At 38.2% G+C, this 16,281-nt stretch overlaps 3 protein-coding genes, 1 long non-coding RNA gene and 1 pseudogene across 5 annotated transcripts; 3 read left to right on the top strand and 2 right to left on the bottom strand.

The window, feature by feature from the left end:
• On the top strand, positions 4,974-7,013 carry LOC104781478 (protein yippee-like At3g55890). The gene is made up of 6 exons (XM_010506159.2): positions 4,974-5,226; positions 5,508-5,551; positions 5,668-5,776; positions 5,893-5,948; positions 6,072-6,791; positions 6,909-7,013. The coding sequence occupies exons 1-5, from the start codon at positions 5,131-5,133 to the stop codon at positions 6,127-6,129; spliced, it is 363 nt and encodes a 120-aa protein (XP_010504461.1). The 5' UTR covers positions 4,974-5,130; the 3' UTR covers positions 6,130-6,791; positions 6,909-7,013.
• LOC104781480 lies at positions 8,058-8,632 on the top strand. The gene is made up of 2 exons (XR_766911.2): positions 8,058-8,389; positions 8,472-8,632. It is a non-coding gene; the product is annotated as an uncharacterized LOC104781480 (long non-coding RNA).
• LOC104781479 (peptidyl-prolyl cis-trans isomerase CYP21-2-like) lies at positions 8,528-10,348 on the bottom strand. Of its 2 annotated transcripts, none has more exons than XM_010506162.2 (8): positions 10,177-10,348; positions 10,013-10,081; positions 9,860-9,929; positions 9,494-9,541; positions 9,375-9,398; positions 9,092-9,274; positions 8,917-8,992; positions 8,528-8,810 (listed from the first exon to the last, which is right to left on the bottom strand). In XM_010506162.2, exons 1-8 carry the CDS (start codon positions 10,255-10,257, stop codon positions 8,672-8,674), a joined length of 690 nt encoding a protein of 229 aa, XP_010504464.1. In that variant the 5' UTR covers positions 10,258-10,348; the 3' UTR covers positions 8,528-8,671. The 2 variants fall into 2 exon arrangements, with proteins under 2 accessions (XP_010504464.1, XP_010504463.1); XM_010506161.2 differs by having other exon boundaries at positions 9,092-9,292.
• LOC104784099 (U4/U6 small nuclear ribonucleoprotein Prp3) lies at positions 10,643-12,319 on the bottom strand. The gene has a single exon (XM_019244181.1). It carries the CDS (start codon positions 12,317-12,319, stop codon positions 10,643-10,645), a length of 1,677 nt encoding a protein of 558 aa, XP_019099726.1.
• On the top strand, positions 12,963-14,166 carry LOC104781482 (annotated as a pseudogene).

The raw sequence follows: 16,281 nt of genomic DNA on the forward strand, positions 1-16,281 counted from the left end.
CCAGCTGCAGCAACATACTCTGCTTCAGTCGATGACATAGTCACAATAGGCTGTTTCTTTGAGGATCATGCTACAGCTCCTCCACTCATCAAGAAGACATAACCTGAAGTGCTTCTGTTGTCATCCTTATCCTCCACATAATCACTGTCAGTGTAGCCTATGAGTTCTCTGTGACCTTCACGTTTATACCATATCCCATAGCCCAACGTTCCTTTCAAGTATCGCATGATTCTTTTTGCAGTAGCAAAATGCAGCTCAGTAGGATTTGGCATGAAACGGCTTATAAGACTTACCACAAACATCAGATCGGGTCGTGTTGCTGTGAGATACATTAAGCTCCCCACCATTTGCTTGTACTTCGCTGAGTCGACCTTCACACCAGCTTCATCCCGACCAACCTTCTGTCCAGGAACTATTGGATTACAAACTGGATTCCAATTTTGCATACCAAATCTCTCGATCAGCTCAACAGCATACTTCCTTTGATAGATAAAAATGCCATCAGTCTTCTGGATCACTTCAATACCAAGAAAGTATCTCATCTTTCCCAGATCAGTCATGTCAAACTCATCTTTCATGGAGCGCTTGAACTCATTCAACAAATCCTCATCATCACTAGTGAACAAAAGGTCATCAACATAAATGCTCACAATCAATGTTTTACCTCCCTTCGTTTGATGAACAATGTTTGTTCACTAGAGCTGCTCACAAATCCTTCCTTGACAAAATAAGCTTCAATGCGACTGAACCAGGCTCTTGGTGCTTGTTTCAGTCCATAGAGAGCCTTATGCAGCTTGTAGTCCATATGCTCCTTTCCTGAGACTTCATAGCCTTGAGGTTGCTCCACAAATACGTCTTCTTGCAGTTCACCATGGAGAAAAGCGGATTTGACATCTAGTTGATAGATTCCCCATCCGCTTTGAGCTACTAAAGCAATGATCATCCTCACAGTATCCAACCGAGCCACTGGTGCAAAAACCTCTGTGTAGTCTACACCGTACTCTTGAGCATACCCTTTTACAACCAGTCGAGCTTTAAACTTATCCACCTTTCCTAGCTCATTGAGTTTAGTCTTGTAGATCTACTTAACCCCAATAGCTTTAGCTCCATCAGGAAGAGTAGTCAATGACCAGGTCTGGTTTTTCTCAATGGGCTGTATCTCTGCATCCATTGCTATCCTCCATTTCTGATCTTGTGCAGCTTCTTGAAAATTGGTAGGACCTGTAATCACCATAAAAGCCAAATGTTCAACAGTTGTCATGTTTGCTTCTTCTTCAGAATCTGACAACTCCTCTCCTGATGTATAATCGGCAGCCCAGACTGGTGGTTTTCTTGCTCTCCCCCCCATTGTTGTATTGCTTTGAGTCGCATTTGGTGCAGGAACAGGAACATTATGAACTCTTTCTTCCTCTGCTTCTTCTTCCTCTGCTTCTTCTTCTTCTCTAGTTTCAGTATCTTCGTATTTCTCTTCTCACTCAAGCTCTGTATTCTGTTCACTTGAGTACCCAACAGCTTGCCAATTCCACTTCTTATCCTCCTCAAATATCACATCTCTGCTGATGTGAATCTTTCTCTCCACAGGATCAAACATTTTCCATGCCTTGGATTCACTACTAAAGCCTAACAGAGCACACTTTATGCTTTTATCATCAAGTTTAGTTATGTTGACATCAGACACATGAACATACCCGATACAACCAAATATTCTGAAATGCTCAACTGTTTCCTGCCACTCCATGCCTCCTCCGGAGTCATGTCTTGACCGATCACCGTAGGAGATCTGTTGAGAACGTGATTCACCCATTGGACAATATCCACCCAAAACTCTTTCTGTACTTCCTTTTCCCAAAGGGCTGCTCTCACCATATTCATGATGGTTCGGTTATTGCGTTCAGCAATACCGTTTTTTTGCGGAGTGTAGGTTGTAGTCAATTGTCTTCTGATGCCATGTTCTCTACAGAACACCTTGAACTCATTTGAGTTGTATTCTCCTCCTCTATCAGTTCTCAAGCACTTGATAGACAATCCAGTTTGCTTCTCCACAAACGCCTTGAATGTCTTGAATTGATTGAAAGCTTCCGACTTTTCTAACACAAAGTATATCCATGCTTTTCTAGAAAAATCGTCAATGAAACTTATCAAGTACCTCCTTTGGCTGTTTGATGGTGAACTGATCGGACCGCAGAGATCAGAGTGAATGAGCTACAGTTTTTCAGTCGCTCTCCACTTGCTTTGTTTTGGAAATGGAACACGATGATGTTTCCCCTTGATGCAGGCCTCACACGTGATCTTTACATCTCCGATGCTAGGTAGACCTTCCACCATTTCTTTGCTGCATAGCGTGTGAAGACCCTTGTAGCCCAGATGACCAAATCTGTGGTGCCACAGCTCTGCTTTGTATGTGATATCAACCTGCAGACACTTCACCTCTTTAGTCTTGATACTCGTTTCTCCTAGCAGGATGAACATGCGATTGGCACTCATGACAGATTCTGCAATTTTCCTTCTCGAATGATGAAATATGCTGCATGTTTTGCGTTCTCCTCCTTTGAATAGTACATCCAAACCCTTCTCTTGAAGCTGCCAAACACTCAACAAATTTTTCTTCAATTCTGGGACATAGTATACGTCGCTTATCACATAGTTTACTCCATTAAGCGTTATTTTCACCACGTCTTTCCCACACACCATTAGCTTGTGATTGTTCCCCAGTTTGACGTTATGTGTGAAGTTAACATACAGACTAGAGAACAGATCATTTTCTCCACACATATGATTTGAGCATCCAGAATCCACAAACCAAACATCTCCTCTTCTGGTTCCTTGCAACTCAACATATGCCATAAGCAGAACTTCATCCTCTTTCTCAATTTCTGCAAATTGTGCATTGTAGTTGTTGTTCCCCGTTGGACATTCATATTGGAAATGACCAAGCTTGTGACATTTGTAACACTCGATCACAACCTTGTTAAAGGAGCGTCCTCTGACTCGGCCTTGACCTCTGTAGGATTCTCTGCCTCTACCTCTGACATTAAGAGCTTGATCATCCTCTTCATGGATGCTCTTCTGAAACTTCTGGAACTCTGCAGTTCATCAATCGTCATGCTCATTGTATCCTTGGACTCTTCGATGGACACCACCACATAAGTGAACTTATCAGTTAAAGTTCGAAGTATCTTCTCAACTATCTTCGAATCTGGCATGTCTTCACCATTGCTTCTCATCTTGTTGGAAACTGACATTACTCTCCCAAAGTAATCGTCAATTTTCTCATCATTTTTCATTGTGAGAATCTCAAAGTCTCTTCTCAGGGTTTGGAGAAGAGATCGCTTCACCCTTTCATTGCCTCCAAACTTTCTCTTCATCGAATCCCAGATGATCTTAGATGTTTTACGATCCAAGATCTGCTCAAACACAGCACGATCAAGTGCCTGGAACAGGTAATGCTTCACTTGATGGTCCTTCATCTTGAGCTCCTCGACATGCTTCTGTTGCGCTGCAGTCGCTTCAATTCCCTCTGGTATCTCACTGTAACCTTCTTCTACCATACTCCACAATCCCTTAGCACGCAAGAGATTCTCCATCAGCTCAATCCAATGATCGTAATGACCATCAAAATGAGGAATTTTGGTGAGTGTTTTATCGTCGCTCATTTTCTCTCTCTCTCTCTCTCTTAGACCACTTTGTTCGCAAGCTCTGATACCAATTGTAAGATACTAGTTTCAAAGACTTGCAAATTGCATCAGAATGATCTGGTTCCCATTAGGTCTAATACGGTTTATAAAGATACAATGAAAACTGAAACATAACTGAAAAGATAGGACACGACGCAACTAGCTCAACTAGTTCCACTTACAATGGGAAAATAGCAAAACAACTTTGACACATTCTAACCAGAAGAATATGTCTCTTATTGACTTAAACTTACTCAACAAATTCACACATAGATGATAGATGAAAGTCAGAAACTCTTACCGGAACAAATAGTTATGAGATAAAGATAGGGCGATAGCCTATAGTTGGAGGATTTGGTCCAAATCTCTGTAATCTATCTATATATAGAGTCCATTAGAAGTATGGGGTCAAGGGTCATAAAACTGAACCAAACGAATTTACATCGACACAATCAATTTCTATCAAACCACATGTTTTGTGCTGACAACGACAAAAGGAAAACTTTAAATAGACTAACCTACCCTATCCTGAGGAGTAACCAGTGAGGACCAAAACAGTAAAAGGTTGGGAGACCACTCAAAACATGCGGTTATTGTTAATGAGAATCCTGTAGGGTTTATCCGCAAAAATGTTTGGTTCATATATGTATATGTCTCGTTAGTTGTGGCAAGGTTGGTTCATATTAGCATGTAAAAGTAGATTCAGAATCTACAAAAATCTATGAATATTAATATATTATGCTAGCTACATAAAAGTAAAAGTAAAGAGGAGCCATTTGTTGTGTTTACATATGCATGTAGAGAATTAAATTTCTTCATTGTGATTCTTGATATAACCAAAAAAAAGAAAAAAAAAGATCAAAAACTGTTAGGTTCGCCTTCGCCGTTTTAGAGATAAAGAGTGTATAAATACTCTGTTTCTTCTTCTTAGTGTATTCGAGACTTTCTTAGTCTTGTTCACGAGCTTGATCTCTACATATGACGTAACGTTCTAATGTTCTATAGCGGATTGCCGTAAAGATTGTTGGCCCAGACGTAACATCGAGCGATCCAATTCGTTTTTTTTTTGTTCATTTGACGTAACGTACGTTCTAATGTTTATTTGTATAGAATTTTCGTATATATTTTTTTGTGTTGGTTGTGGATCAAATGTTGGGTGGAATTTTGGTCGCCAGGTATATTGGATATTTGGTTGGATTCAAAGTATAATTTCCGTTTTTGAATAATATTTAAAATCCACGTTTCTTGGTAATTTACATAACCTCCTCCAAAAAAGATCGAATAAGACCGAATCAAAGTTCACAGTTTATATACGCTACCGAGAAAATCTCCCATAGTCCAACTATTTTCCCCTCAAGTTTTCCTCCTTCTCCCCCACTATAAACCAAAGGAAGACTCGATATAAGGGATAATTCGATTCACGTAATTAAGGATATAGTTATTTTTTGAATCAAAGATGGGTAGGGTTTTTATGGTGGATCTGCAAGGGAACATCTACATCTGCAAACACTGTAAAACTCATCTTTCTACAGAGCAAGACATCATTTCCAAGGTTTGATCTTTTCAATCCTCCATGATCTCGTTGTCTTTTTTATTTATTTATTGATCGTGAATCTGATATTCTGATTGTAGACTTTTGGATAAATTAGCACCTTTGTTCCATGATGACGTGTAAAATCGAACTAGTATATTGTGATCCTCTTTATGATCCGATCATTGCATCATGAGTTGTTAACATATTTCATATCTATGGATGGTTTCTTGAGCGCTATGACAACAAGCTCGTATTTAAATATATATATATATAGTAGTGACTTTTAAAAACTTGTGCAGGCTTTTCAATGCAAGCATGGAAGAGCTTATCTCTTCAACAACGTGTAAGTCTTTCTGATTTCATGACCACTTGTAATTATCTAACTCTAAGACATTAGAAAATATATATTTATCCTTGATTAATGGTCTTAACATTGTGTTTTTTTTTTTTTCGTTTTAGTGTAAACATCTCGGTTGGAGTGAAAGAAGACAGAATGATGATAACTGGAATGCATACCGTAGTTGACATTTTTTGTGTTGGTTGTGGATCAAATGTTGGGTGGAAATACGTAAGACAACAAAAAATAGTTTGCAAACATAAATAATACATATGTCTGATTGCATTTGTACCATGGAGTTGAGTTAAACTTTATCTTTTGTTGTTGTTGTGTGTTTATGAATTCAGGAGTTTGCACATTGTAAGAGCCAAAAGTACAAGGAAGGAAAATCTGTTCTTGAATTGTGAGAATATTTTCTTGATTTCCAATCACATCACATATCAAATTTCCAACATAAACACAAATTTTGGTTTTAAGAATGTATTAGATGTTTGATCTCAAATGTTTGCCTTTTGTTTTGTAACAGATATAAGATTTCGGGTCCTCATGATAGCAACGACTTGGCTAGCGATGGAGATGAATGATGCTTGAGCTCTTTCCTTCTCTCTCTCTCAGATTTATTTTAAAATTGTACATTCTTCGACCTTAGATTTTAATTCGTTTTGGTTCGCATAGGGGAAGACCGGTTTAATAATATGGGTCTTATTTTGACCTTTTTCTATAATGAATAAAAAATGTGATTACTAATGAATTTTTAACGTTTAATCTCATTAAAAAAAACTGAGAGCAGATGGTTGTTTTTAATGACAAAAGAGGCTTCTCAATGAGCAAAAGGGGAATTAGATAAGTAATTAAGATCAAAGTACTTGGATCCGGGCCAAGAGAGAAGCAATATCCTAAGTGACTCCAAGTTGTTGTTGGATGCTAAGTTTCTTAGTTGCAGAAGAAGAGGGAAGACTACACACAATGAGATCAGCAAGCTGGGGCATTTTCTTCAAGAAATGCTTGATGTAGTTGAGAAACCTTGCTTCATCAACATCAGCAGCTCTACTGAGACACAACTGTCCACATGTATCAATATTGTTATGGAAGAGTGCTTGATACTTTGAGGAGTTTGGGATTTCTTACATGTAGGACAAGGGCTTGAAGTTGTGGAGAGTTGTTGAGCAGGTTTGGCAGTGATCCCCATCCTAGAGTCGTATGAGTATATGACACTCAATATACTCGTATTTGCTGACAGTGGAATGTAAGCACCTCCCAACTCATAAATTGCTAGTTTCAGATCTTTAACATCATGTTCCAATGCATACAAGATTCATGCATTAACTATATCTAATTAAAGCTAATTATATTTTGATTGTAGGTATGTCAAACGACGACTTTAAGATCAAATTCTAATGTGAAAAGACTGTGCAATATTCCCCATTTCAAAAGTGCATGGAGGTAGTTGATAACCCTCATTTTTTAACTCATGAATGTCTATTTCAAGATCTTATACAATTGTATGTGTCAATGCATACAATATCCACACATTGAGTGGACTTTAATGTTTATGAACAGTCATCATTTTTAATGGAAGATTACTCACCAGAAGCCGAATACTTTGTTAAGGATTTTCTTAAGTCTCGTTTTAGATTATCTCGAAAATAAAGTGCTATCATATGCAGTACCTTCTTGAGCTCATCCAGCTTTGCAAGATAGATTTGTTAAGCTTCATTCTATAAGTTTAAATTCATATTATCATTAACATTTAATTGATATAGTTAAGTTTGATTCAATAATACTACATTAGTTTTAATTAATACAATGTTATTAAATATTAGAAAATTGGAGTTTACAAAAACAAAATTAGATTTTAATATTTTGTTAGAAATATTTATATTTATTACAGTAATATTTATGGTTTTTAATAATAATAATAATTATTATTATAGATTATACATATAACTAATTAATACAATAAGATATGTTTGATCAAAAAAATAAATACAACTAAATATGTTTAAGATATAATTTGATATATTTAAAATTATTAATGAGATATTCTTTAATTTAGAACAGTACCTTAGGTAATTATTTACCTACATAAATTTCACTAAAAATAGTAATACTATATTATTGAGAGACTTAATTACACTAAATAGTAATATTTTATATTATTGAGAGACTTAATTATCTCACCATTGGAGGTAAAAATTTGAGATGAGCTCAAATAAAATTACACTAAAAAAATAATTACTATATTAATTACATACTTATTAGTGGAGTATATGTAACTAAACAATCTACTCATTAACCAACAATGATCTCATTATTTTGTTGAATCTCTGCAGCAAATCCACATATACTTTGCCTTCCTTTTCGTCAATCGATCGTTTTTTAAGTCTCTTTTTATCATAATATAAGAGCTTCCAATCATAATAGTTGATTCCATCAATGAGTCTCCATATCAAACTTGTAGAAGAAGCGATTCGTTTTTCACGTTTCAAGTCATACACATGAACCACTCCATTGTAACGTTCCTCCTTCTCTCTCACCATTACACACTTGCCGTCGTAAGCCGCAACGTTCCAGCTGTACCTAATCCTCTCTCCCTTCTCATACCGCTTCATTAATTCCACTTGCGATCGTCTGTCAGAATACTCTCAAGGGCATAAATGAAAATGAATTCCTCTCAAGGGCATCTCCCAAAGGTGGAGATGTGAAGCAAATGGGATCCGTGTCCAGATAAGTATTCATATTTGAATTTTTCCGATATATAGGATTTGAGTGATATATAGCATTGCATCATCGCCAGAGACTTGAGATCCAGTCTGAAAAGAATCTCATCGAGGATATTGAAAGGTAGGGTTTTTGCTTTAGTTCTTTGATATGTTTCTTTGTAATAGTGTCTTGCTTAGTTCTGATGATGTTGTAATTTATATAGGCGTAAAGAAACTTGGTTGACACGACATACAAAAAAAAGAAAGAAGACACTATTACTAATTGAAAGGTTTCCTTTTGTATTCTCTACCATTGAGACATGAATTGTAAGTTTTTCTTTTGTATTCTCTTGTTCATTCGGAGGAAGGTTAAAAAAAAAACTCAGACAGAGAGATACAAAAGAAAGAAAACTTGAAGACGATATTACAAAGAAACTTCTCCACTAGCAAAAATAATGACTTTTCCTTTGGGCTCTCCACTATCTTGTCCCTGCGCTTCGATCTTGCGCACTACTTCCATGCCAGACAATACCTTCCCAAACACAACGTGATGTCCGTCCAACCTTTCCCAAAACAGAAATAATTCATTGTCACATTGTTGTCGAAAACAGAATCAAAACAAGATTGAGGATTCCGGAGACAAGCAAACAAATCATCACGCGTGCTTACCAACTCGTGGTGACTGTTGTAATGAAGAACTGTGAACCGTTAGAATCTGGTCCTGAGTTTGCCATTGATAAAATTCCTGAAATCAATTTGCAGACTCAACCCGTAAGTGTTTCGTTGAGTATGTATTGAGTTTATTGGTTACATAAGAGGTAGAGCTTTAGGCTTTAGCGCATACCTGGCCCAGTGTGTTTGAGTTTAAAGTTCTCATCTGCAAATTTATCGCCATAGATGGACTCTCCACCTCGCCCATCGCCTCGTGTAAAATCTCCACCCTGAATCATGAAGCCAGGAATGATCCTATGGAAGATGCTTACTTTGAAATAAAGAGATTTCCCCATGTTTCCAACTCCTTTCTCTCCTGCACCGGGAGGATAAACATCAAACCAAATTAAAGAGTCTCTTGGCTCAAAACTAAAGACCATGAGTTTTAAAGGGGAAACAAAAGGTTACTTGGCTACCCGTGCAAAGTGCTCGAAAGTTCTCTGCAAAAGAAACCGAGGATTCAGTAAGAAACAACTCAAGGACAAGTAGACAAGACAATTTGAAGGTTTGGTCAACCTAAATTAAAAAAATTTACCTGCAGTTTTAGGAACTATCTTCCCAAACAGACCGATGAGAATGCGTCCTGTACATGACAAGATGCAAATGTTACTATAAACTCTATTTGCATGAGCTGCAGAAAGTTTCTAAAGCTTCAAACAAAGAATTATAGTACCACCTTAACAGACCTACATCACTATCTAATTCTAAGACTAATGTTTTCATACATACACAATGCATCCACTTATATTTATCAAGCAACCGAGCTAATTCCGGAATTTGCAACATCCTCAATCAACTATTTGCATCAAAACAACCAATAGACCCAAATTCACATATAAAAATCAAAACTTCTAAAATTCAAACTCCAACTTAAAATAGAAAAAGGTCGAAACTTTCTTACCAGCTGGTGAACCATTGATCTGAATGTCAAAGTAAACTTTGTGAGTTACTCCTTCTAAATCCTCTCCCACCTCAAAAAACTCAAAAGCCCCAAATTAGAAAACCCTGAATCAAAACTTTATAGACCAAACAAGGCAATGAGTTCCGACCTCACCTGATTAAGCTTAGCATTAACAATCTGCTGCTCACTGACACTAGGATCCGCAACATCAGTCAACTTAATCTAAGAAGCCAAAATTGAATATTCAAGCCATAAACGTAAGTAATCCATAGTTACCCAGATCAAGAAACTATTAAAAAGAAAAATATCAAATTAACCTGAATGAGAGCAAGTGTGACGAAGAGGACGAGAATCCATAAGAGAGTAAGAGAGACCAATTTAGTCGCCGTAATCGCCATTAATCCGTAATCGTAAGAATCAAAGTAGGTTCGTGCTTCTTAGTTTTGGATTTGAGTCAATGAATCTGCAGCAACCCCATCAAAGGCTTAGCCTTTACGTTTACAGAGTAGCAGAAATATTTAAACATATGGTACCCTCATATTTCTAGAAATGTTTCAATATGACCCTATTATAAAACAATCTCCAAGATAGACCCAAAATTCGACGTGAACTAGACTATACAGACTTCCAACTTTTTTTCAACGAATCATTATTTCTCAGTATAACTTTTGAAATATAGGTTTTGAATTTCATTGTTAGTTAGTACCAAGATAAACTTATTACTCAAGAAAAGATGTTAATAAATAGTACCAGAGACATTATAGTACAAAAGGAGGAGGCTTTTTAGTCGTCTGAGTAATTGAGAGCGAGATCCCAGTAGTGGGCAACACCAGCATCCGTGAAAACTTTCTTGGCAGCAGATTCGGTCAAGCACTCTTGTACATGAAACCTATGAAAACTCGATTTCTCAACACTTCCTTGCCAAACCAACCAACACTTGTTTCCACCATTCTCTTCTTCTTCTTCTTCTTCTTCTTCTTCTTCTTCTTCTTCTTCTTCTGCCTCTTTCCAGTTTATACGGTTCAGCATCAGTTTCTTGTATCTGTTTATTGATTTGCTTTTACCCTCAACCACAACAAGACTCATTCCCTCCGTCATCACACTACACCCTGTTAATACGTTCTGTTTTGCATTCATCTCCACTTTGAATCTTGTTTTGGGATGCGACAGCTTCTTGTTGATCTTGTACACCGACACAATCGTCTCAACTCTTGCTGGATCGCCAAAGAGCTTTTTTTCTTTCTTCTCACGTTTCTCTGCAGGAGTTAGCTTCCTCGCAGTGTTCCTGTCAGTGTGAGCCTGTTCACGCTCGGCATGTGCTGCGCGGATCTCTTTCTCAAGCTTGGTTGGGTCTTGGGTTGCTTCAGACGCAAGAACCTTCATTAGGTTGCTCAATTTCACCTTTGGTTTTGGTGGTTCAAGCAACCCTAGTCTAATCATCTCCTGTTTCTGCTTTTCTTTTGCCACACGCCTCAAGGTTCGCAGTTTCTTCTGTTCCTTCTTTGTCAGTTTAAGCAGCTGGGGAGGTGGAGACGCTGCCTCCACAGGTGGCTCTAGGGGAAATGGATGCTCAATGTTACTAGTAATTTTTTCTATCTTGAGATGGCTTTCAGTAATGGCGTCATTGATGAGGATATTTGGATCCGACAGTAACTCAGTAATGGTGTCATTGGTGAGGATCTCTGCATCCCACCACTCAACATGATCTGGGATTGGCATTGGCTCCTCGAGCTTCTCTTTTCTTGGGACAGGTTCAGATGATTCTATCAAGTTTGGATACATATCATCATCCTTTGCCTTTTTCGGATGTGCTTGCTTCACCTTGAAACTCATACGTTTAGGTCTCAAGATCTTGTTTTTATCAATACCGATCCTTGGATCATAATGGTGGGGGTTTTCTTGTGGATCTACTTCCAGTTGAGGTTTAAGAATATGCAAAGCATCGTTCTTGTGTTTGTTGATATTAACCTTCAATGTAATAAGATGGCTTGGTTTAGTCACACTACTAATCACATGTCCATGTTCATCTATCTCTCTTCCAAGTGCATCCACACGTAGAACATGAACATGGGCCTCCTTGGTCGGTTTATGCCCAACAACTGTCTCTGTCGAAACAAATTGACGCATAGAGGCTGCCTGCTCCTGCGCTCGCTTAATAGCTTCAGAGATTACACTAGAAGCTTCCGGTGCAAGAGAAACGGAACCCTCACTGACTTGATCAGCGGCCACATCTTCGAATCTGCTCTTCTCATCACCACAAAATCTAGATATCTTGTTTCGTGCCCTAGCCTCATTATATTCCTCTCTATCTTTCCTCTTACTCATCGGTTGTTTGTCCTTACTTCCTTGGTGAGACCTCTCATGATGCTTAGTCCTATCTCTTTCATCGTCTCGTCGAGGACCACGATCGTCTCGGATGCTCCTGTTAGAGTATCTCTCCTTCATCTTATTCTTATCCATGACGAGACGGTTTAGGGAAATTATATATGAAACGAACGTGAACAAAGGTATTGTTGTTCATATATAGATATAATACATACATCAATATTGTTGATCCTCTAAGTACTCCACCAGGAATTGGAAACTTATCTATTTAATCGTTTCCCTCAGCCGTCTTTCCTTTTTCTTTAATCGTTTTCCCTCTTTCAATATAGTTTTCTTTATTTGCATATTCCCTTATTACGTTATTATACTAATACGTTTGGATGATCAAAAAGCTCCACTTTCTCGAGTTTCAACCCAACTTTATATATAGTAAGATACTTTTATAAATTATTTTATAATTGTAATAACAAGTGTTAGGATTTTGGAAGCCTATAATAACGTTTTAATTTTATTAAAAAGATAAATTTATTAATAGAAAAGCTTTAGCCGTGCATAGCACGGGTTATAATACAAGTATATATACTGTCTATGTAAAAGAGAACACTACCCTAATTTTGCTTAAGAAGTGGCTCTCCCTTATCGCCGGCTCCTTCAATCATCATCTCGATTCTCGGCTCCTTGAATCTTCGTCATACTCTTCTCCATCATACTCCTCTCAATTATAAAGTCAGGTCTCTGTTCTCCTGATCTGAATTGATCAGTTGCGTTACCTAAAAAAAACCCTAGATTTCAATTCCCCAAAAGACCGTAATCTTGTTCGACGAATCCACGAAGAATCGATGGGTAAGAACGAAGTCTTAACCCATAAGGCGATTGCGAATCGAATGAAATCCAAAGGTCTTCAAAAGCTTCGGTGGTATTGTCAGGTGTGTCAGAAACAATGCCGAGACGAGAACGGATTCAAGTGTCATTGTATGAGCGGGTCTCACCAGAGGCAGATGCAAGTCTTTGGCCAGAATCCCACTCGTGTCGTCGATGGTTACTCCGAAGAATTCGAGCGGACGTTTCTCGATCTGATGAGGCGGAGCCACCGTTTCTCTCGTGTCGCCGCCACTGTTGTCTACAGCGAGTATATCAACGATAGCCACCATGTTCATATGAATTCGACTGAGTGGGCGACGTTGACTGAGTTCGTCAAGTAAAGGTTGAAGAGACCCCTAAAGGTTGGTTTATTACTTATATCGATAGAGATTCAGAGACTGTGTTTAAGGAGAGATTGAAGAAGAATAGAGTTAAGAGTGATTTAGCTGAGGAGCAGAAACAAGAGAGGGAGATTCAGAAGCAGATTGAGAGAGCTGCTGTGAAATTGAATGCTGGTCGTTGTGAAGAAGTTGTTGAGGATAATGAAGAATTGAAGTTGAAGAGTGGAGTTAAGGTTGGGTTTTCTCTTGGTGGATGCGTTAAACAGGTTGATGCTACGGGTAAAGAGAGAGTAGTGTTTGAGGATGAAGGGAATGAGAAGGTGGTTGGGAGAGGGGAGAAGAGGAAGAGAAGCGGGGACTCGGGAAGAAGTGATAAGGAGAATAAGAGATCAGCTTTGGATGGCTTGATGAAGGAGGAAGTGAAGAAAAAGGAGAGGATGAATCGTAAAGATTACTGGTTGTTGAAGGGATCATTGTCAAGGTGATGAGTAAGGGATACTATAAGCATAAAGGTGTTGTGAAGAAAGTGATTGATAAGTATGGTGGTGAGATCGAAATGCTTGATTCTAAGCATGTGCACATAGTTTATCAGGAGGAGCTAGAGACGGTGCTTCCACAGGGACTGTGAAGATAGTGAATGGGGCATATTGTGGTTCGAATGCAAGGTTGTTGGGTTTGGATACAGTGAAGTTTTATGCTAAAGTGCAGATTGAGAAAGGTGTATATGATGGAAGAGTCATCGATTCCATTATTTACAAGGACATATGCAAACTTGCTTAGTTAAATCTTTAGACTATGTTGGGCTTTGCGATGCCTTGTATAGAATAGATGTTTTATTTAATCAATTATTCATTTATAGAGAGAGATTTTTTTTTAATTCTTAAAAACAATATTTAATTGTTAGAAGTATTATATTTATATAATCAATTACAAGGAAAATAACATTTTTTTATGTGTTTTGAAGAGAAAACAAAAAGGTTTTGATATTCAAAAAATATGACCTCTCTCTTAATTGAGCAACGCGAGCATGACTTGTCTAAGCTGACAATAGACACATGCTTTGGGAGTTGTGTTACGAAGTGTGTCCGAACCAATGTTGGCAAAGACAGATAAGGCTTGTGTGAGAGGATGGGTATTTAGAGCCGTAAACCGTGGGAAATGGACCCAAGGATACAAGATCGGGCTATACACTTAGTGCGTCCTCTTGTTTTAATAGGTTTAACAAGTGTTTAAGCGGGATCACCAAACGGATCAAAGTTCCACTTAACTCTTTAAGTCTCTTGTCCTTAGCTCCACGGAACCAAGTCAGTGCACAGTAATCAAACAAAGGCATGAGAGAGAATATTCAGTGTTAGATCTCTTTTTAGCTTTTTGAATTTCAAGCACAAAGCAAGTCAGTGCACATTAATCAATCAGTAGATTGTGAAGAACATTGACAATTATGAAATACTTTAAATCAAATTTGTACTAAAGCAAGAAAGTAAGTTGGACTTTAATTAAGAGAGATGACAACTGAGTATGAGGAGAGCTTGAGGAAATGAGAATACTTAAAGGTTAGTTATGTGGTCGTTTAAGTAGTTTACATGTTTGTTGATGCTTAATTAATATAAAATTAGCTTGGATAAAATTATTTTTAACACTTTACAAGAAAATTCGAATTATGTCTTGTAAAAGTCGATAGAAACTAGAGAACCACTGAGGCACACTTGTGCCACTCTCTCTATCTCTATCTCTATCTCTCTATGGCACTATCTAGTGAAACACAGAGACTTGTATCCACTATTTGATATATCAAGGTTAGCAAAATATTGATTACAAAATCAGGACCATTTATTTTGACTGTGGACAGAAATAAAAGCCATGATATACAATTTGTAACATTCAGAACTAACTGATACATGAAGAGTTTGGTAGTATCAAGATTAAGAAAGAGGAACAGCAGATGACATGAAAATACCACCACTAATCCTAAACTTGGGAGTCGCTGGAAGCAAGCAGCTAAGGAAAACTCTCTGATGTTTATAAATTATATTATCTGAAAAGTTTAACCTGAACCTTGAAAACAAAACAAGATTCTCTTGAGGCGACTTTTAAGGCGATTAGTTTCTTTAACCCTAATTGCCGACGGCCTCCGGCCTCATGCCGGAGATGAAAATTTATCAAATGGCAAAGCGTAAGAAGAAGAAGGGATCATCTCCCGCTACCCCCCGTCCTAAATCTGTAATTCCGGGCACATCGAAGTTTGCTCGTCTCTCTGCTTTGGCTGGAATCCCGCAGAAGACAGTCGTAATTGATAGCCCTCCTACCGTAGAAGAAGCTGTCGAAGATTCCTCTGTTGAGTGCGGGGAAACCGCATCAGGAGTCCCGCAAATCGCTGGAGTTCCGGACAAAGCAGATCTCACTATGACCCCTGGTCTACAGTGTACCACCTCTCTTCCTGAGATTTCTCAAACTGCTCAGATTGAAGCCGCAACTGTATCCGTTGAGACTGTAGTCTCCGGGTCCGTAGCTAAGGAGAAGGGATAAACAGTTACTGTTACCCTTCTGAGCAAAGCAGAAACGGTTATATCTACAGAGAAGGTTAAGCTTGCTCTGGAAAAAAATGGTCTAGTCTCCTCAAGGACGACCTGGAGGAAATCGGTACACCAGCACAACACATCACAGGAGTTCCTTTCATCCTCATTCCTAATGATAATATCGAAGCTGCGAAGGATGAGTTTAAAGAATTTGTGTTTGCTCAGTTCCATGGGAACTACCCAGATATGGGAAGGGTAATAGGGGTGGTTAATGCAATATGTGCAAGGCAAGGTCCTCGTATCTTTGTTCACAACGCCGGCCCAGGAGCTTTTTTGTTGCGAGTAACCAATCCAAGAACCCGAGCAATTCTCCTCAGCC

Source organism: Camelina sativa, chromosome 4 (assembly GCF_000633955.1).
Source record: "Camelina sativa cultivar DH55 chromosome 4, Cs, whole genome shotgun sequence".
NCBI lineage: Eukaryota > Viridiplantae > Streptophyta > Magnoliopsida > Brassicales > Brassicaceae > Camelina > Camelina sativa.